Genomic DNA, 14,436 nt, shown 5'->3' with positions numbered 1-14,436 from the left:
TATAAAGAAACAGGGTTCCATAAATTACTGCCAAATGTGGTGGCATTATTAGTGGTTTACATGGCATCATACCAAATTAATGATATTCATAGAATGACGTAAGAGCTTTTGCAGGATATAGAGGGAGGGGCTGGCTAGGTGGAGAAGCAGCACAGAGGTGGAGTCTATCATCCTTGACTGGCCACATGTGTTTGGTTCTTAGCTTGTTTCTTCTATCTAGCTAAAGCTAACTGCTAGTTGCTAACCTTCTACATAGTAGAGGGGACCAAAGACCCAACTACTGATGTACAGATATAGCTAAACAAGTTTGTGGAAGCCAGCAATAATTATGGAACACTTGCCAGTGATTCTCAAGAAGAGTCGTCCATACCTCACAGCCTGCTCAGAGGGGTCAAATAGAGCAGTGTGCCCCAGGGGAAAGCTGCTGTGTTTCCTGGACAGCTCCAATAATCTTCAAGTCCACTCACTTCATGGGCACGATGAAAGTACCTCTGTTGACGGAATGAACTTTGCTGGGTAGCTATAACATGCACACATACGCACATAGTCAATACACTGTAGAGCTGTCCTCTGCCATATGCTCAAGAAGCCTGTCCCTATAATATCAGTACTGTAGATCAGTACTGTAGGTCGCCAAGAGACAAGCATACATGTATATAGATCAGTAACTATGATTATAGGCAAATCAGTCAACCCTTGTTTTGGTTTCAGATAATTCAATGCATTGTAGCATACACAACCATCGAGTAGTCTGTCTTTATTGGACACTTTCGGTTTCATAAATAGATTGTGTTGTGTTGTTGATGATGCTCTGTCCTTGCACAGGTTTCACTGGGTGGCTGCCATTGATACTGGACAAGATTGTGTTATGGACGAAGGCTCTCAACAGAGGAGTGACCTGCTAGCCATCACACCTGACCTCTGTTTACACTGGTACAGCGTATGTGAAGGGGGTGGAGCTCGTGAGGGGAGTGGAGCTCGTGAGGAGGAGGGGATGAAGATTGAACAGTTGGCTACACTCTCTAAGGACGACCTCCTTTCTGAGCTCAAGAAACTAAAATTCTGTAAGTTAATAGAGAAATACACATCATTTTAATGAAAGCTCTATTCTAATTCCAATGTATTGAATGTGAAAACCATACACCGGATAAACATGCGTAACCATACCACCCTCATCTCTCCTCCCCCCTAGCTGACTCCATTGACACAGTGCAAGCCATTGGCTCGTACAACAATCGTGTCCTCTTACTAGTCAACTCTGATCTCGTCTGTACTGTAACCTTCGACCCTGAATTCAGTCGTATGATCGTACTGCGCTGTCTGAGCATTGAACTGTCCACGGACGCATACGCAGACAGCTCCCTCCCTCAGTGGGTGGGGCCTATCGTCAACGTTACCTTTGTCCGCCCCCTGATGTTTGCTCTCACTCAAGATGGCCTTGTCTGTATCCTAACATTATTCACAATGAATGATCCAGTCATTTATTGACACTCGATGCTCGTAATCTTTATCTAATCTGTTTGATGTGTAAAGTTACATGTACATGTAGATTTGTTAGATTACTTGCCCAAAGCATATCTCAATGGCTTGCCTGAACAGATTGTACTATAATCCCCCCACTTCCAATATCGTATAGCGGGTGATTTTCGTTGGTGCACATTTTCGTATGAACTACCCATTTTAATATTTTGTATTCATACAGCTCAGGATAATGACGTTGAACCTATTGTTTCGCGTTAACCCGCTATACGGTACAGTTGACCCACTACTTCAGGATATTGATTGAACCATTGTACGGTGCTAGGAATAAATGCTCAAACCATTCCTTGAATGCCGTTAGCCTACTACATTCTTATCCTTGACTCAGTGTATAGTTGTGTACAACATGATGACCTCCCAGTGTATTGGAGTAGTCTATGCAATAGCCTACAGTCAGTACCAGTGCTCAAGACAGGCTGGTTAGTCTCTCCACTCCATGCACTCAATTCCTTGATCGTACATAGTAGCTAGTGGTCGTTTTTGGCACCATTTTACAATATAACCTCTAAATGCAGGCTATTATTTTTGGTAACTATTTTGCCTGTTTTTATTGAGGTGTCCATATTTTAGGATGAATCGGCTAATAAGGTCTGGAACTTTGTCACAGTGTCTATAGATAGTTTGGCTATGTGCTTTGGAACCTGGGGTTGAGCTTGCATAAGGCTTAGAGGTGTTTTTGTCAGTCGGACCTCCACATTTTAAGCTGAATACAGTAGTGTACTCTAGATACTGTTAGCCCAAATTTGTTCCACTTGTTCCCAAACAGTATATTACACTTTACCCCAAATCTAGATTCTGAAGAGCTGTTGTCATCGATATCTACAGCAAGTTTCAAGTATGCAGCCGTGTCTCCGGACCTAGTCCACCTTGCTGCAGCCACTGAAGACAACAACATTGTCTTGATCAATCTGCCAGACTACTTCCAGGTAATGTCACCAAGCTGACAGTGTCACTCCACTGTGTAACTGTCTGTACTATTCCTATAATGTCCGGGGCTACTGTTACAATCCACTCGGTTAACATGATTATTTGCTTATTAGTGCGTGTTCCTGGTCTCATTTTGAGTTAGTTCAAGTCATAAAGTTTGTGTACTGTTGTGTAGTAGAAACGTGGGAATTTATGTCAATTCATGTAAAACGGTGATACAATGTATGTGATATGTGACAGTACCCTAACAAGTTTTGCTTTGGTACCCAAGCTCTAAAGGCGGCCATAACTATTTCCCAACTGTGCAGATGTTTCCTGGTCACTACAACTCCCAGTTCACCCGCTCGTATTTGCTGAGTCAGCGTAGTCGTGTCATCGCCCCTGTACATCAGTCCACCATTGAACAAGAGGAGGAAGGAGATCGACTCAAATATGGCGGCTATTCGGACAAGAATCAGACCGAGCCTTATCTAGGACTATATCACGGCTTCTATGGACACACGAATCGTTTGCAGAGACTCAATAATCTCATAGAGGACTTTCAACCGTCTCAGTCGCAAACTTTGAACTTTTACAAGGCATCTCATTTCGAAAGCTCCTCTACTTTTGTAACAAAACGCAATCGAATGCTAAAACTTCCCGGGGTTAAAAATGCCGTCAGTCAGATTGCAGAGATAGAGCCACTGATGACGTCGAGGAAGCCGTGGTTTAAAGAACCTGTCTTGCATTCCGTGGAGAGTATGTCTAAGAGCAACTTCAATGTTAATTTTGTCACGGGAATGAGCAAATCGATTGCCAGTCGGCAGCAGTCTCCACTTGTTTCCAATCTTGAAGAAGCTCTCTCTCCGTCAAAATATTACTATGGTCATTTGTGCCTCTTGCCGGCCCCTCCCACTTCTGATTCATGTCTCGTGAGTGTTGAGTTTTCGTCCAAATTGGTAGTGTGTTACTATGGCAGCGATAAAGTGGAAGCAGTAAAGAAGGAAGAGGAGACGTCTCCGATAGTGGGTGGAGCTCGAGTGATGGTCAACACCCTCGTCATTTACCACACTGACAAGCAGACATATTCAATATCAAGGTACAGTACATTTATGTATAATGTTACCGTAGTACATCCATATTGTACTATTAGTGAACTCAGCTCTTTCAGCAGTAACTTAATTTTAGCTCAAACTTCGTATGTTTATATGACAATTTTGTTTTGATTGGAGCTCCTTTTATCAACACGCTGCGTACACACACACCTCTCTCAGGCTGGTGCAACCCAGCTGGCTTGTATTGCCTGCCAAATCCGACCAGCTGCTGTATCTGGCCAATTCTCAGATGCTAGCTGTCACAACCTTCGACCTTTCACAAGAAGAGTTCATTGCCAAGGTACGTACATGTATGCTAGTGTATACTAGTGAAGTTAATTGACCCTTTTTGACTTTTTACTGAACAAATACAAGCACTGAACAAATTGCCCATCTGGCATTCAGTTTGCTCATTGTATATTGTAATTGTTTATCACACAAACAAGTAACAGCTTGTATGGCTTCACTGTGCCCACTCTCTAGGTATGCCCCTAGTCAGTCATTACATTACTGTAGGTCATGTTGCCAAAAATTGTTAACTTATATGGCAAATACATGCAAGTTTTGTAACTTTACTATACACACTCTAGGTCTGCCCCTATATAATAATATTAGCCAGTCAGCTAATATGATTTTGCTATTAATTCCCCCCCTCCGCCCCCCACCAGGTGCTGATGTACGGTAGTGCCAGTGTGGCCGAGGAACTGTGTCACCTGAATCGCTGGGACAAGTGCTCACTACCTGTGAACGCCCTCGAGACAGCCCTGGAGCTGAGGCAACTCGACACTCTGGCATTCTTCCTCAGGAGCAGAGACACCGGTGAGTACACGTAGTTACATAAGCTGCTTGGTTACTACACCGTCTGTGTAATGGCCAATAGTGTGGGCCGGGTGCTACCTTAGTAAGTTGTAGTTGTAACGTTAATAATGGTTTTAACTGGTACATGTAGCTAAGTAAACTGTTATGGTAGTACATGTACTAGCCGCCGACAGTTCTCCTAGTCATCCCATGCACATACTAAAGTGAAGACTTCCTGAAATCAAGATGCCTTGATAAAAAGTGCACTTAATAATCATATTCTTGGTTTAGAGGTGTTTCACTGTTAGTAGTCCCTTACAATAGACACATGTCTAAATAACACAATATACCCACACACCGACTGAATGTGATACATGAACTCTTGTACTATTCATTGCATTGTGGAGGTCTCTTGAGATTTGCTAACATGATTATGCCTCGAGGCGTAGCTGCAGGAGGGATACGGTAAAGCTGACTGTGTGTGTGTCTGTCTGTCTGTGTGTCTGTTCCAGCTGTAACTGCTCAACGGTTGTAATGCGACGAAAACTAACAGCTTCTATAGGCTTTTAGCCACGTTCTCTTGGATTTTGATTCGTGGATTAGCAAACTAAAGCTTCTTTCTCGAGTTATGGCTAGTTTGACTCACATTGAAGGCTGTTGCAGTCTCTTCAGAATCTTTCATAGCATCATCTGTCCGCATAAACTTTCTATTCAACATATGAGTTAGCCTTGCACTAAAGCGCTAGCTTTTTGTTAGCTACAATACTCAGAAAATATCTGTTAAAACAGCTAGCTAGCAGTAGCCATTTGTGAAATTGATCTCTTTGGACACACCCTTTAATTATTCCTGTGTATGTAATGCGCATGCGCGCTCATTCCCCACGTGTGAGAAAATAATATCCAAGATCCAGATCCAGATCCTCTTAGCAGAATCATCTTTGTCTTGAGGGCCTGGTAAGCCACAAAACACTACCATAATTATAACAATAATTATAGATAACAATATGCATGTACACAGGTCTTTTCTTCTTAGATATTATATACACTGAACTACAGATCCTGGAAGAATCAATTTTCTTCTTTCTTGAGGTCCTGGTAAGCCACATAATACAAAAATAACAACAATAGATGCATGTAAATAAGTCTTTTCTTCTCAGTGACTTTTATACATATATTTTATGTATAGATAAGCTAACTTTAATATAAAATTCATTATAGAAACTAATAATTATTATAACACTCTAATACTTTTAAGCGAAAGCAAAAACATGGCGAGAGGCATTAGCACAGCGCCAGCTTGAACACTAGTTATCGTAGTAGTCCGTGTAATGTGATGAGGCCCATTAGAATGGTGAGTAAGAGACTCCCGGTAGTAGCCAGCTGTCCTGAGCCACCAGGGATGGTGGTTGTGTCTGGTGTGTCGGGACTTGGATCTGTGTTAGCATCGGTAGCGTTACTTGGAGCCGTACCATTGGTCGATGTCAAGGTAGTCATAGCAACTGTTGGTGTGCCGACTGTTGTTGCTGTAGTTACAGTCTCTGTTGGCATAATATGTGTATTTGATTAAATTGCATATGATTTCACATTGTATAAAAGAACTATACATTCCTTGGAATACAGTACATTGTCATGTTACAAATTAGGCTGAACTAACCTGATGGGATGAATTCTTGAAACCTCACTTCACTCATAGCAAACAGATAGTCTTTTGTGTCTTCAAGCTTTCTTAACAACACTCTCGAGGTAACCCACTGTAAATCAGTAATGGACACATCTCTTAGTCCCTCCTCTTGTCCGGTAGTAAAAGTGATCTTATCGATTGGTTCTGATTGCCCGGAGAAAGAGTCGATTGAATCCCAGGCATCAAAATCATCTGGCACTGCATACAGCCTCAGCTTAGCTAGTGCGTATGTAGTATTGAATTGGTAGGAGATTGTGATACTCGATAAATTAACAGCTCTTGGAAACACAAACAGTATTTGCCCCGGGCTCTCGGCAACAACGTAGAATGGAGGTCCGACATTATTGTCTGTGATGGTCGTTGGTTGACTGCACTGGACAAACTCAGTTGGAGTCACGCCCTGAGGCACTGGAGTGTCACTGGGGTATGGGGTACAGCTGTCTGTGACTGTGTTCTCCAGGAGGGAGCTCTTGTAGGCTGTGTAGGACGGGGAGACTGGGACCAGTGGACTGCCATCTGAATGTGTATATAATTATGAGGATGTAATGTAGAGAAGGAAAGTTAATGATCCTTGCAGTTTGTAGATAATAATGTTATGTTGGTTCTTTGAAATCAACTCTTATGCAAGAAAGCTAGGTTATAATCTTTAATGCTGTACTGAGTATAGACATGTTTATTTACCTTGTGCTTTTGATACAGTCAGTAGGTGGCTTAGAGCTAGAGCATATAGAACTGCAATAAGAGCTGTCATCTTGTAGCCTGCCTGCATGGATCACTAGTACTGTAATTATGCCTCGAGGCGTAGCCGCACGAGGGATACGGTAAAGCTGACTGTGTGTGTGTCTGTCTGTGTGTGTGTGTGTGTATTCCAGCTATAACTGCTCAACGGTTACAATGCGACGAAAACTAACAGCTTTTATAGGCTTCTAGCCACGTTCTCTTGGATTTTGATTCGTGGATTAGCAAACTAAAGCTTCTTTCTCGAGTTATGGCTAGTTTGACTCACATTGAAGGCTGTTGCAGTCTCTTCAGAATCTTTCATAGCATCATCTGTCCGCACAAACTTTCTATTCAACATATGAGTTAGCCTTGCACTAAAGCGCTAGCTTTTTGTTAGCTACAATACTCAGAAAATATCTGTTAAAACAGCTAGCTAGCAGTACAGTAGCCATTTGTAAAATTGATCTCTTTGGACACACCCTTTAATTATTCCTGTGGATGTAATGCGCATGCGCGCTCATTCCCCATGTGTGAGAAAATAATATCCAAGATCCAGATCCAGATCCTCCTGGCAGAATCATCTTTGTCTTGAGGGCCTGGTAAGCCACAAAACACTACCATATAACAATATAGATAACAATATGCATGTACACAGGTCTTTTCTTCTTAGATATTATATACACTGAACTACAGATCCTGGAAGAATCAATTTTCTTCTTTCTTGATGTCCTGGTAAGCCACATAATACAAAAAATAATAACTTACAATAGATGCATGTAAATAAGTCTTTTCTTCTCAGTGACTTTATATAGATAAGCTAACTTTAATATAAAATTCATTATAGATAACACTCTAATACTTTTGAGCGAAAGCAAAAACATGGCGAGAGGCATTAGCACAGCGCCAGCTTGAACACTAGTTGGCTGAAGCTCTTAATGGACATCTATATCAGTATAATTATAGCTCTGATATCTGTCTTGTTACTTTATAGACTCATTGCCTATATAAAGAATGTAATGCTATACATGGGCATGCTGCTCCATGCAGTGTTCTGTGTAACTGCAGAGGAGGTACGACACTGTCATATGACCAGCCAAAAGGATTATGAATCTCATTAACTTGTGCATGAATATCATTCAAGACTGTGTACTTTGATAGTGGATTTGGTTTGGCGTGTATCTTTCAAAAAATACACTTAACGTTTCTAAGATCAGGATTGTTGATTGCTGGGCTTATACTGATGTGAAATAGCTTTTCAACCAGTTTCAACCACCACTTAGATTTTGAGATATTATTGTTTTTAGTGTAATTCTGTTTTAGAGTATTCAATAAGTATTCTGTGCCTGCATTCAGGATAGGATCACTGCAAACATCTGAGCCTTGGTTCTTACAACAAATCTAATCTCTACTTGTAAAACTCTAGCTACTAGCCAGCAACAAATTCACTGAGTTTTATGCTCTAAACTTGTCTCTTTATGGCGCTTACTTGCCACCAGTTGAATGTCGTCATTGGAATGCATTTTTAACCACTTCTTTGTCTTTCTTGCCTTCAATCAAGAAATAGCAGCCACGTGAGCTTAACCGCGTGTCGTACCTCCTCTGGTGTAACTGCATGCATATATCATTAGCACGGTAGTGCTAATAGTAGGGTTGGGTCGAAAACAGCAAAAAGGCCCCCTCTGGATCTCACCCAAGAAGCAAGACAAAGTTATTTTGAGTTTATATATCTGTTGCCAATATCATTTGTGACATTTGTGTGAAATATGAACTGAATTGAACATTGTATGAAAAAGTTATAAAAACAGCAAAACAAAAAAAACAACCACTTTTTGTCATTCTTCTCCTCACGTTCATCAGTCAGATAATCTAGAGAACTGTAGGTCCACAAGACAAACTAGTGACATATTACTGTTCTCAGTCGCCTTGGGTAGTGCAGTAACTAATCTATTTCCTTCGAAGTTAAATTTGCTAGGGTGGAAGCTACACCCTCTTTAATAGGTGCAGAGGTGAGGTCGCCATTTTTTACCTACTGAGCATGCTCAGACATAGTCGAAAGCACGGCCACGCCCCTATTATCTTAGCAACCACTTGAGGTCTACAGCAACAGTAGTGTTTTGAACTGTCGATTCTTACCGCTCCAGTTAATGCTCATTATGTTGAAGCTCTTCATTGCATTCTGAGCCTGCTCTGTCTGAGCTTGTGATAATAAATTATTGCATGCATAAGACCAAAAAACTTATGAAAATTATCATAACAGACACAAACTGCAACAGTGCAAACTAGAGCACTAAAGTGCAAACCCTCGGCTGGTGACATGATTATAAAGAAACCAGAAGACTGATATAATGCAGTGCATATAGTGATGTTGTTATCATCATCATGCATGACTTGCACAGCAACTCAGGAGCAATAAAACTAAACCAGACTGGAGGCATGCTGAAACATTTGAGAACAGGTAGTAGTACTATAAATATATGCACTGTGGATTAGGATCACAGCAAAGAAGCATGGAGTCTCAGAGAAGTATGGCTCCAGGTCCTGCATGGATCCCAGTCAGCTAAAGCAAGCTTTCTGGTTTAGTGACCCTGTTCCAATATTGTTCCTGGTATATACAGCTTTCTACTTTAGTGACCCTGTTCCATTGTTTCTGGACCTGGTACAGGATCACTTCAGTTATAAGTAACGCATGTGCAAGTTCTGTTCAAGCATAGATTGAAGAGTTAGAGGGATAGGAAACGGAGTGGTGCACGTGATGATTTTACATTGAATCTGCAGTGGAGCCTCGAAAATTATCCTCGCTACGCCCTATGAACGAGGCTATTAAGCACACTTTTGCCGGGTAACTCCCAAAGCTGTGTTTCCTCGAGACATCATCTCTTTCAGCAACTTAAAACACGCCTAGTCCATGAGCCACGTGTAGTACTTGCTAATGACTGACCACACCCAGTAAAAAGAGACTTTCCAATAAAGTTATATGTTCCCAAGGCTGTTTTAGAGCTATTGGAACATATAACGTGTAAGCGTGTTGGTTATGACTACTACAATAGGTATAGACCTTGAAATATAAGTGAGTTGCACGGACTAAGCACAGTTACTTGTAGTTTATTATGCACTGAGTGTAGAAATAGATATTGTTGTGATGGCCTCGATTAAACCGCAGCGTAGCGCGGATGTTACTCGAGATACCAACCGTTTCCTATCCCTCTAACTCTTCAATCTATGGTTCAAGCTACATTTTGCTCGCTTTTATTAGACAACGAAGCTTTAACACCGAAAGCTGCCACTATTAGAAGTACTGACTTGTTGTGTGGAGGCTACCCATGCTGTAAACGCAGTGCTAGAGCATCCAGGTAAGCAGACCCAGTCACAAGCTTCTTAGCTTTTGCTCGTTTTTATTTGACAACGAAGGTTTAACATGAAATTCTGCCACTATTAAAATTAATAACTTGTTGTATGAAGGCTATCCATGCTGTAAACGCAGTGCCATGGCATGCAGGTGAGTAGACTCACACATTACAAACAAACAAACAGACCAACGGACTACTATACCCGTGGCCGCCCACGCGCGCCTCGGGTAATAAAAATTCAGTACAGTTGCTAGCTCTTTTTATCCGCATAGTAAAGGTAGATTGCCACCTACTGAAGATATTTGATCTAGCTAGCACCGTAGATAAATCTATGCTAGTACTTGCGAAGAAAAATTGTAGGTACAAACAAGTGTAAAAAAATTTTGTGAAAAAAATAATGGTGAGAAGTAGGGTTGCATGTTGGATGAGCCGCTGGCAAAAGGATGTGAACAAGATGGGTAACCCTAAAAGGAACGCCCATTAGAATAGACACAAAACGTCATCACTTAAAATATTGTACGTGGTTTCTCAGGACCACTTATTAACGCATGCATGCAGCGAAAAAAGTTTACAAACAAGTGCAAAAAACATTTTGTGAAAAAATGGGGAAGAGTAAGGTTGGAAGAGCATGTGCACTGAAGTAACAAAAAGTTCGAAAACAAGATTGTGGGTTGGTATAGTCTTGCATGCTCCAACTAGTTGGGGGTGGGGCACGATCTTTAACAGTTGGGTCCAGCACTACTTCGAGTTTTGGGTGGGCAGGGCTCATCTGTAGAGTCTCACATTTATTACACCATGTGTTTCGGTGCTGTAACAGAAAGAAACGCTAATTTGAAAAAGCCTCATTCAAATGCGTCATTATGTAGAAACACATGCAAGTTGATGGTCAAATAGGTGATCAAGCGTCTCAAATAAAGAAAGAGGTGTAACGAGAAGTAGTGCTGGACCCAACTGTTAAAGATCGTGCCCCACCCCCAACTAGTTGGAGCATGCAAGACTATACCAACCCACAATCTTGTTTTTGAACTTTTTGTTACTTCAGTGCACATGCTCTTCCAACCCTACTCTTCCCCATTTTTTCACAAAATGTTTTTTGCACTTGTATATGCTAGCATTGCATATACAGCTCGGGCCGTGTCATACAGCTGTGTTATAATAAGAGAGTGCATAACCACATTAGAAGTCACATGTTATAGCTCTACAGTAATATGAATTGAAAGTTGTCAGTTTGATATACATCACATGTTTGGAGTTTGGATTATATTGCATATACATGATGTTGAATGATAATGATTCTGCATGTGCTGTGTGCAATGGATAAAATAATGAGTTTTGATGGGTGGGCTAGGCTATAGGCTATGCAAGCATGGCGAGTGCTGCCAGTAGAGCAGCGGTCATTACACAGAGGACAGTTTGGTGACTGACTGTTTTGAGATCTCCAGAGAGAGCTTCCGAACTCTGCACACCCAGTGTGGTTTCTATGGAAACGTCGGTTGTCGTAGACTCCGTTAAATCAGTTGTAGTAGCTGTAGAGAAAATTATACTGTATTTGAAATCATTGATATTTACACTCAGTACTGACTATTATATACAGCTATAGTTGTGTATTTGTCTATAATATAGTGGAAGCTGGTAATTGCATATAGCTACTCACCAACAGTTGCCATGGTAGTGGGAGCGGCTGTAGTGGCTGTAGTGGTGATTACGTCCATAGAATCTGAACAAATGGAGTGATTTAGTTAAATATGGTAGAATAGTTACGTCATAACGATAATGTGGGTAAGTGAAATCTATAATGATATGATATAACATTATCAGCAAACTCACCTATATCACTGGTGAAGAACTCTATTTCACTGAGGGAGAAATGGTAGTTTTTGCTTCGATCTTTGATCATTAGAATCTTGCTGGTCTCAAAGCCAACATCTCTGCTCTTATTCTTCAGCCCAGATTCCTCTCTTCCTGGTCTGACCTCATCAATAATGCCTAGTGGGTACGACCTCTCGATGGTATCCATTACTTCAAAATCATCAGGAACGGCAAGCAATCTTATTTTGGGAAGCCCCTGATTGTCAGAGTTGGAGAAATAGTGTAGTGCAATCGAATCGATGGTTTTTGTTGATGAGAACGTGAAGAGCACACGATCAGCCTTGCTTCCCCAAGTGTACACTGTGTCGTGAGTGTCTTGTGTGAACACTGGTGTGCTTTTGTGTGAGTCGGTGATCCTGGTGGGATGGTCACAGCTGACATACCCAGCAGTTGTGCTTGATGTGCTGACAGCTGCCGCTGCCTCTGTGTCGAGTGGCGTACAGTTGGTCTCTGAGCTGAGTCCAAGCACTTGATGCTGGATAACAACACTGACTGGTCTCACATGCCATAGAGTATCTATAAAGAGTAAAAGATGGAATGAAGTATTTCATGATGAACTATAATTATAATTATGCGCCGAAACACCTCTTAATTGTGAATGCACTGTACACACACCTTGTTTGTTTGCAGTGGCTTGTTGTGATATGGTCAGTACTACTATGGCAATCTTGAAGAAGTAGGACACCATTTTCATTTCTTGTTAGCTCAGGAGATTTGAACTTTGTGATTTGATTGCTTCTTTGTTCACTTGAATTTAATTGGTGACCAGCTTCTTGTTGGCGTAGCTTTTATACTGCCTCAGAGCACGTTACCATACACACCGTACACATAGATACTAACCACTTCAAAGGATGTAGTACAATACTTTGTCTGTCATGTGGTGTAATTGCAATGTATAGGAAGGAAGAGCTTTAGAACCGCCTCTTTTAGCGTTCCGTGTGACTATTCATTGCTCATGTCCTTCTTTGGAAGTCGGCTTCTCATTCTAATATTAAACAGTATTCACTGATGCTTTTAATAGCTTTTAGACAATGTAGATTGCTCCTTTGCATAACTGTATTGTGAACGGTCTATTGTTAGTTAGGATCACGAAGTAAATAGAATGTGACTAGTAATCTCCACAGGCTAGCTGTGTGTGTCCTGCCTGCACGTGTGCTCCAATCTTACAGCTAGCTGTTGACATCACATCTTAACTGGCATTGTTAGCTGCATAATGTGACTAGTCAGTCATTGATCAAATGAGCACTTATGCAATGCCCGCTAGACAATGTGTGTACACTCGTATTCTCTGCAATCATGTTGGCCTAGCTCTTAATACAATTAATTCCATATAAAGTAGCAAACGTATCAATCTCATACCACCCTCCGCTCTACACACCCCACACACACACACCCCACACACACACACCTCACACACACACACCTCACACACACACACCCCACACACACACACCCCACACACACACCCCACACACACACACCTCACACACACACACCTCACACACACACACCTCACACACACACACCCCACACACACACACCCCACACACACACACACCCCACACACACACCTCACACACACATACCTCACATACATACCTCTCACACACACCTAGCTTACACACACACACACACACACCTCACACACACAGGATCTAGTGAGGGTGATGGAGGTACGCAGACACCTACAGATGAGACCACACCCACTCTCCCTCCTCTCCCCCCGGAACAACTGGACACTGTAGTACAGGTCCGTATACTCCTACTTTTTACGCTTTTATACGTCGAGATGTACATGTATATAAGATTGTGGTTTTGTGCATTTCTTTTCTCTATATTCCGTATAACGTGAAATTTTTGAGGCACTTATATTTCGTGGAATGGCCTCTAAAAGCATTTCGTTGCACAAAGTTCGCGGAATGACTGCTTACCGGAAGCCACGTCTTTAATATTTGCACATTATAGCAGATAATTCTAATAAAGAACAATTTTCGTGGACTTAATTTTCGTGTAGGATTGCAGGATTGCTAACCCATGAAATCTGCAAACATTACGAAAATTTCGCGCTATACGATAGTTGTAGTTGTAGTTGTACAAAATGTATGTCTACTTTGCTGATGATCATATACCACAGTGTGTGAACTGTTTGTCTTGCTCTCACCCATTGTTCACTCCTACCTCTCTCTTTTTGCGATCCTCATACACAGCTGTTGATAGGGGCCATTCGTCGTAACTATGTGGAGGAGCACTATTGTCAGTTTGCCAGTCAGCTGCTCCTCATGACCCTCGGCTTCCTCACACGCATCATCCGGACCCAGGTCATACTTGAGGCAGAGGAGGGAAAGACTGAGACAGAGCACGCAACAGGTAAGTAATCTGAGTTATATATTAAACATGATATTTGTCGAAAGAGCTCTTCTCTTTCATTTTGTAAATCATAGGATGGTCCCGATAAAATCTGTATCATTAAAATTGTATTTTT

General features: G+C 41.6%; 3 protein-coding genes across 24 annotated transcripts in view; 1 reads left to right on the top strand and 2 right to left on the bottom strand.

The window, feature by feature from the left end:
- Positions 1–147: 147 nt before the first annotated feature.
- Positions 148–14,436, top strand: part of LOC135343177 (spatacsin-like) — a 157,933-nt gene continuing 143,644 nt past the window's right edge. For 6 of the 21 annotated variants that reach the window (XR_010397087.1, XR_010397085.1, XR_010397086.1 and 3 more), the window contains exons 1-10: positions 148–516; positions 826–1,064; positions 1,193–1,444; positions 1,875–1,958; positions 2,332–2,465; positions 2,775–3,544; positions 3,720–3,840; positions 4,208–4,358; positions 13,607–13,704; positions 14,162–14,321. Coding sequence is in view for 11 of the 21 variants with exons in the window: in XM_064540157.1 (XP_064396227.1) it covers positions 329–516; positions 826–1,064; positions 1,193–1,444; positions 1,875–1,958; positions 2,332–2,465; positions 2,775–3,544; positions 3,720–3,840; positions 4,208–4,358; positions 13,607–13,704; positions 14,162–14,321 (2,197 nt within the window). In the remaining 10 variants the exon portion in view is untranslated. The remainder of the gene's footprint in view (positions 517–825; positions 1,065–1,192; positions 1,445–1,874; positions 1,959–2,331; positions 2,466–2,774; positions 3,545–3,719; positions 3,841–4,207; positions 4,359–13,606; positions 13,705–14,161; positions 14,322–14,436) is intronic. The other 15 variants (XR_010397080.1, XR_010397081.1, XM_064540149.1 and 12 more) reach the window with 4 other exon arrangements.
- Positions 5,530–7,770, bottom strand: LOC135343191 (uncharacterized). Of its 2 annotated transcripts, XM_064540177.1 has the most exons (4): positions 7,660–7,770; positions 6,700–6,807; positions 5,992–6,534; positions 5,530–5,875 (listed from the first exon to the last, which is right to left on the bottom strand). In XM_064540177.1, exons 2-4 carry the CDS (start codon positions 6,785–6,787, stop codon positions 5,646–5,648), a joined length of 861 nt encoding a protein of 286 aa, XP_064396247.1. In that variant the 5' UTR covers positions 6,788–6,807; positions 7,660–7,770; the 3' UTR covers positions 5,530–5,645. The 2 variants fall into 2 exon arrangements, with proteins under 2 accessions (XP_064396247.1, XP_064396248.1); XM_064540178.1 differs by lacking the exon at positions 7,660–7,770 and having other exon boundaries at positions 6,700–6,822.
- LOC135343190 (uncharacterized) lies at positions 11,367–12,743 on the bottom strand. Its single transcript, XM_064540175.1, has 4 exons — positions 12,570–12,743; positions 11,913–12,470; positions 11,740–11,802; positions 11,367–11,611 (listed from the first exon to the last, which is right to left on the bottom strand). The coding sequence occupies exons 1-4, from the start codon at positions 12,646–12,648 to the stop codon at positions 11,442–11,444; spliced, it is 870 nt and encodes a 289-aa protein (XP_064396245.1). The 5' UTR covers positions 12,649–12,743; the 3' UTR covers positions 11,367–11,441.

This window comes from Halichondria panicea, chromosome 10 (genome assembly GCF_963675165.1).
Source record: "Halichondria panicea chromosome 10, odHalPani1.1, whole genome shotgun sequence".
In the NCBI taxonomy this organism is placed as follows: Eukaryota; Metazoa; Porifera; class Demospongiae; order Suberitida; family Halichondriidae; genus Halichondria; species Halichondria panicea.
This window is presented reverse-complemented; position numbering and strand designations above follow the sequence as displayed.

Excerpts from the sequence above, each read along its gene's own strand:
- LOC135343191 (XM_064540177.1), bottom strand. The coding sequence starts at position 6,787 with ATGCAGGCAGGCTACAAGATGACAGCTCTTATTGCAGTTCTATATGCT. Across the intron at positions 6,535-6,699 it reads GACTGTATCAAAAGCACAAG|ATGGCAGTCCACTGGTCCCA; the intron begins GTAAATAAACAT and ends ATACACATTCAG. Across the intron at positions 5,876-5,991 it reads TCAAGAATTCATCCCATCAG|AGACTGTAACTACAGCAACA; the intron begins GTTAGTTCAGCC and ends TTATGCCAACAG.
- LOC135343190 (XM_064540175.1), bottom strand. The coding sequence starts at position 12,648 with ATGAAAATGGTGTCCTACTTCTTCAAGATTGCCATAGTAGTACTGACC. Across the intron at positions 11,803-11,912 it reads GTTCTTCACCAGTGATATAG|ATTCTATGGACGTAATCACC; the intron begins GTGAGTTTGCTG and ends CCATTTGTTCAG. Across the intron at positions 11,612-11,739 it reads CACTACCATGGCAACTGTTG|CTACTACAACTGATTTAACG; the intron begins GTGAGTAGCTAT and ends TTTTCTCTACAG.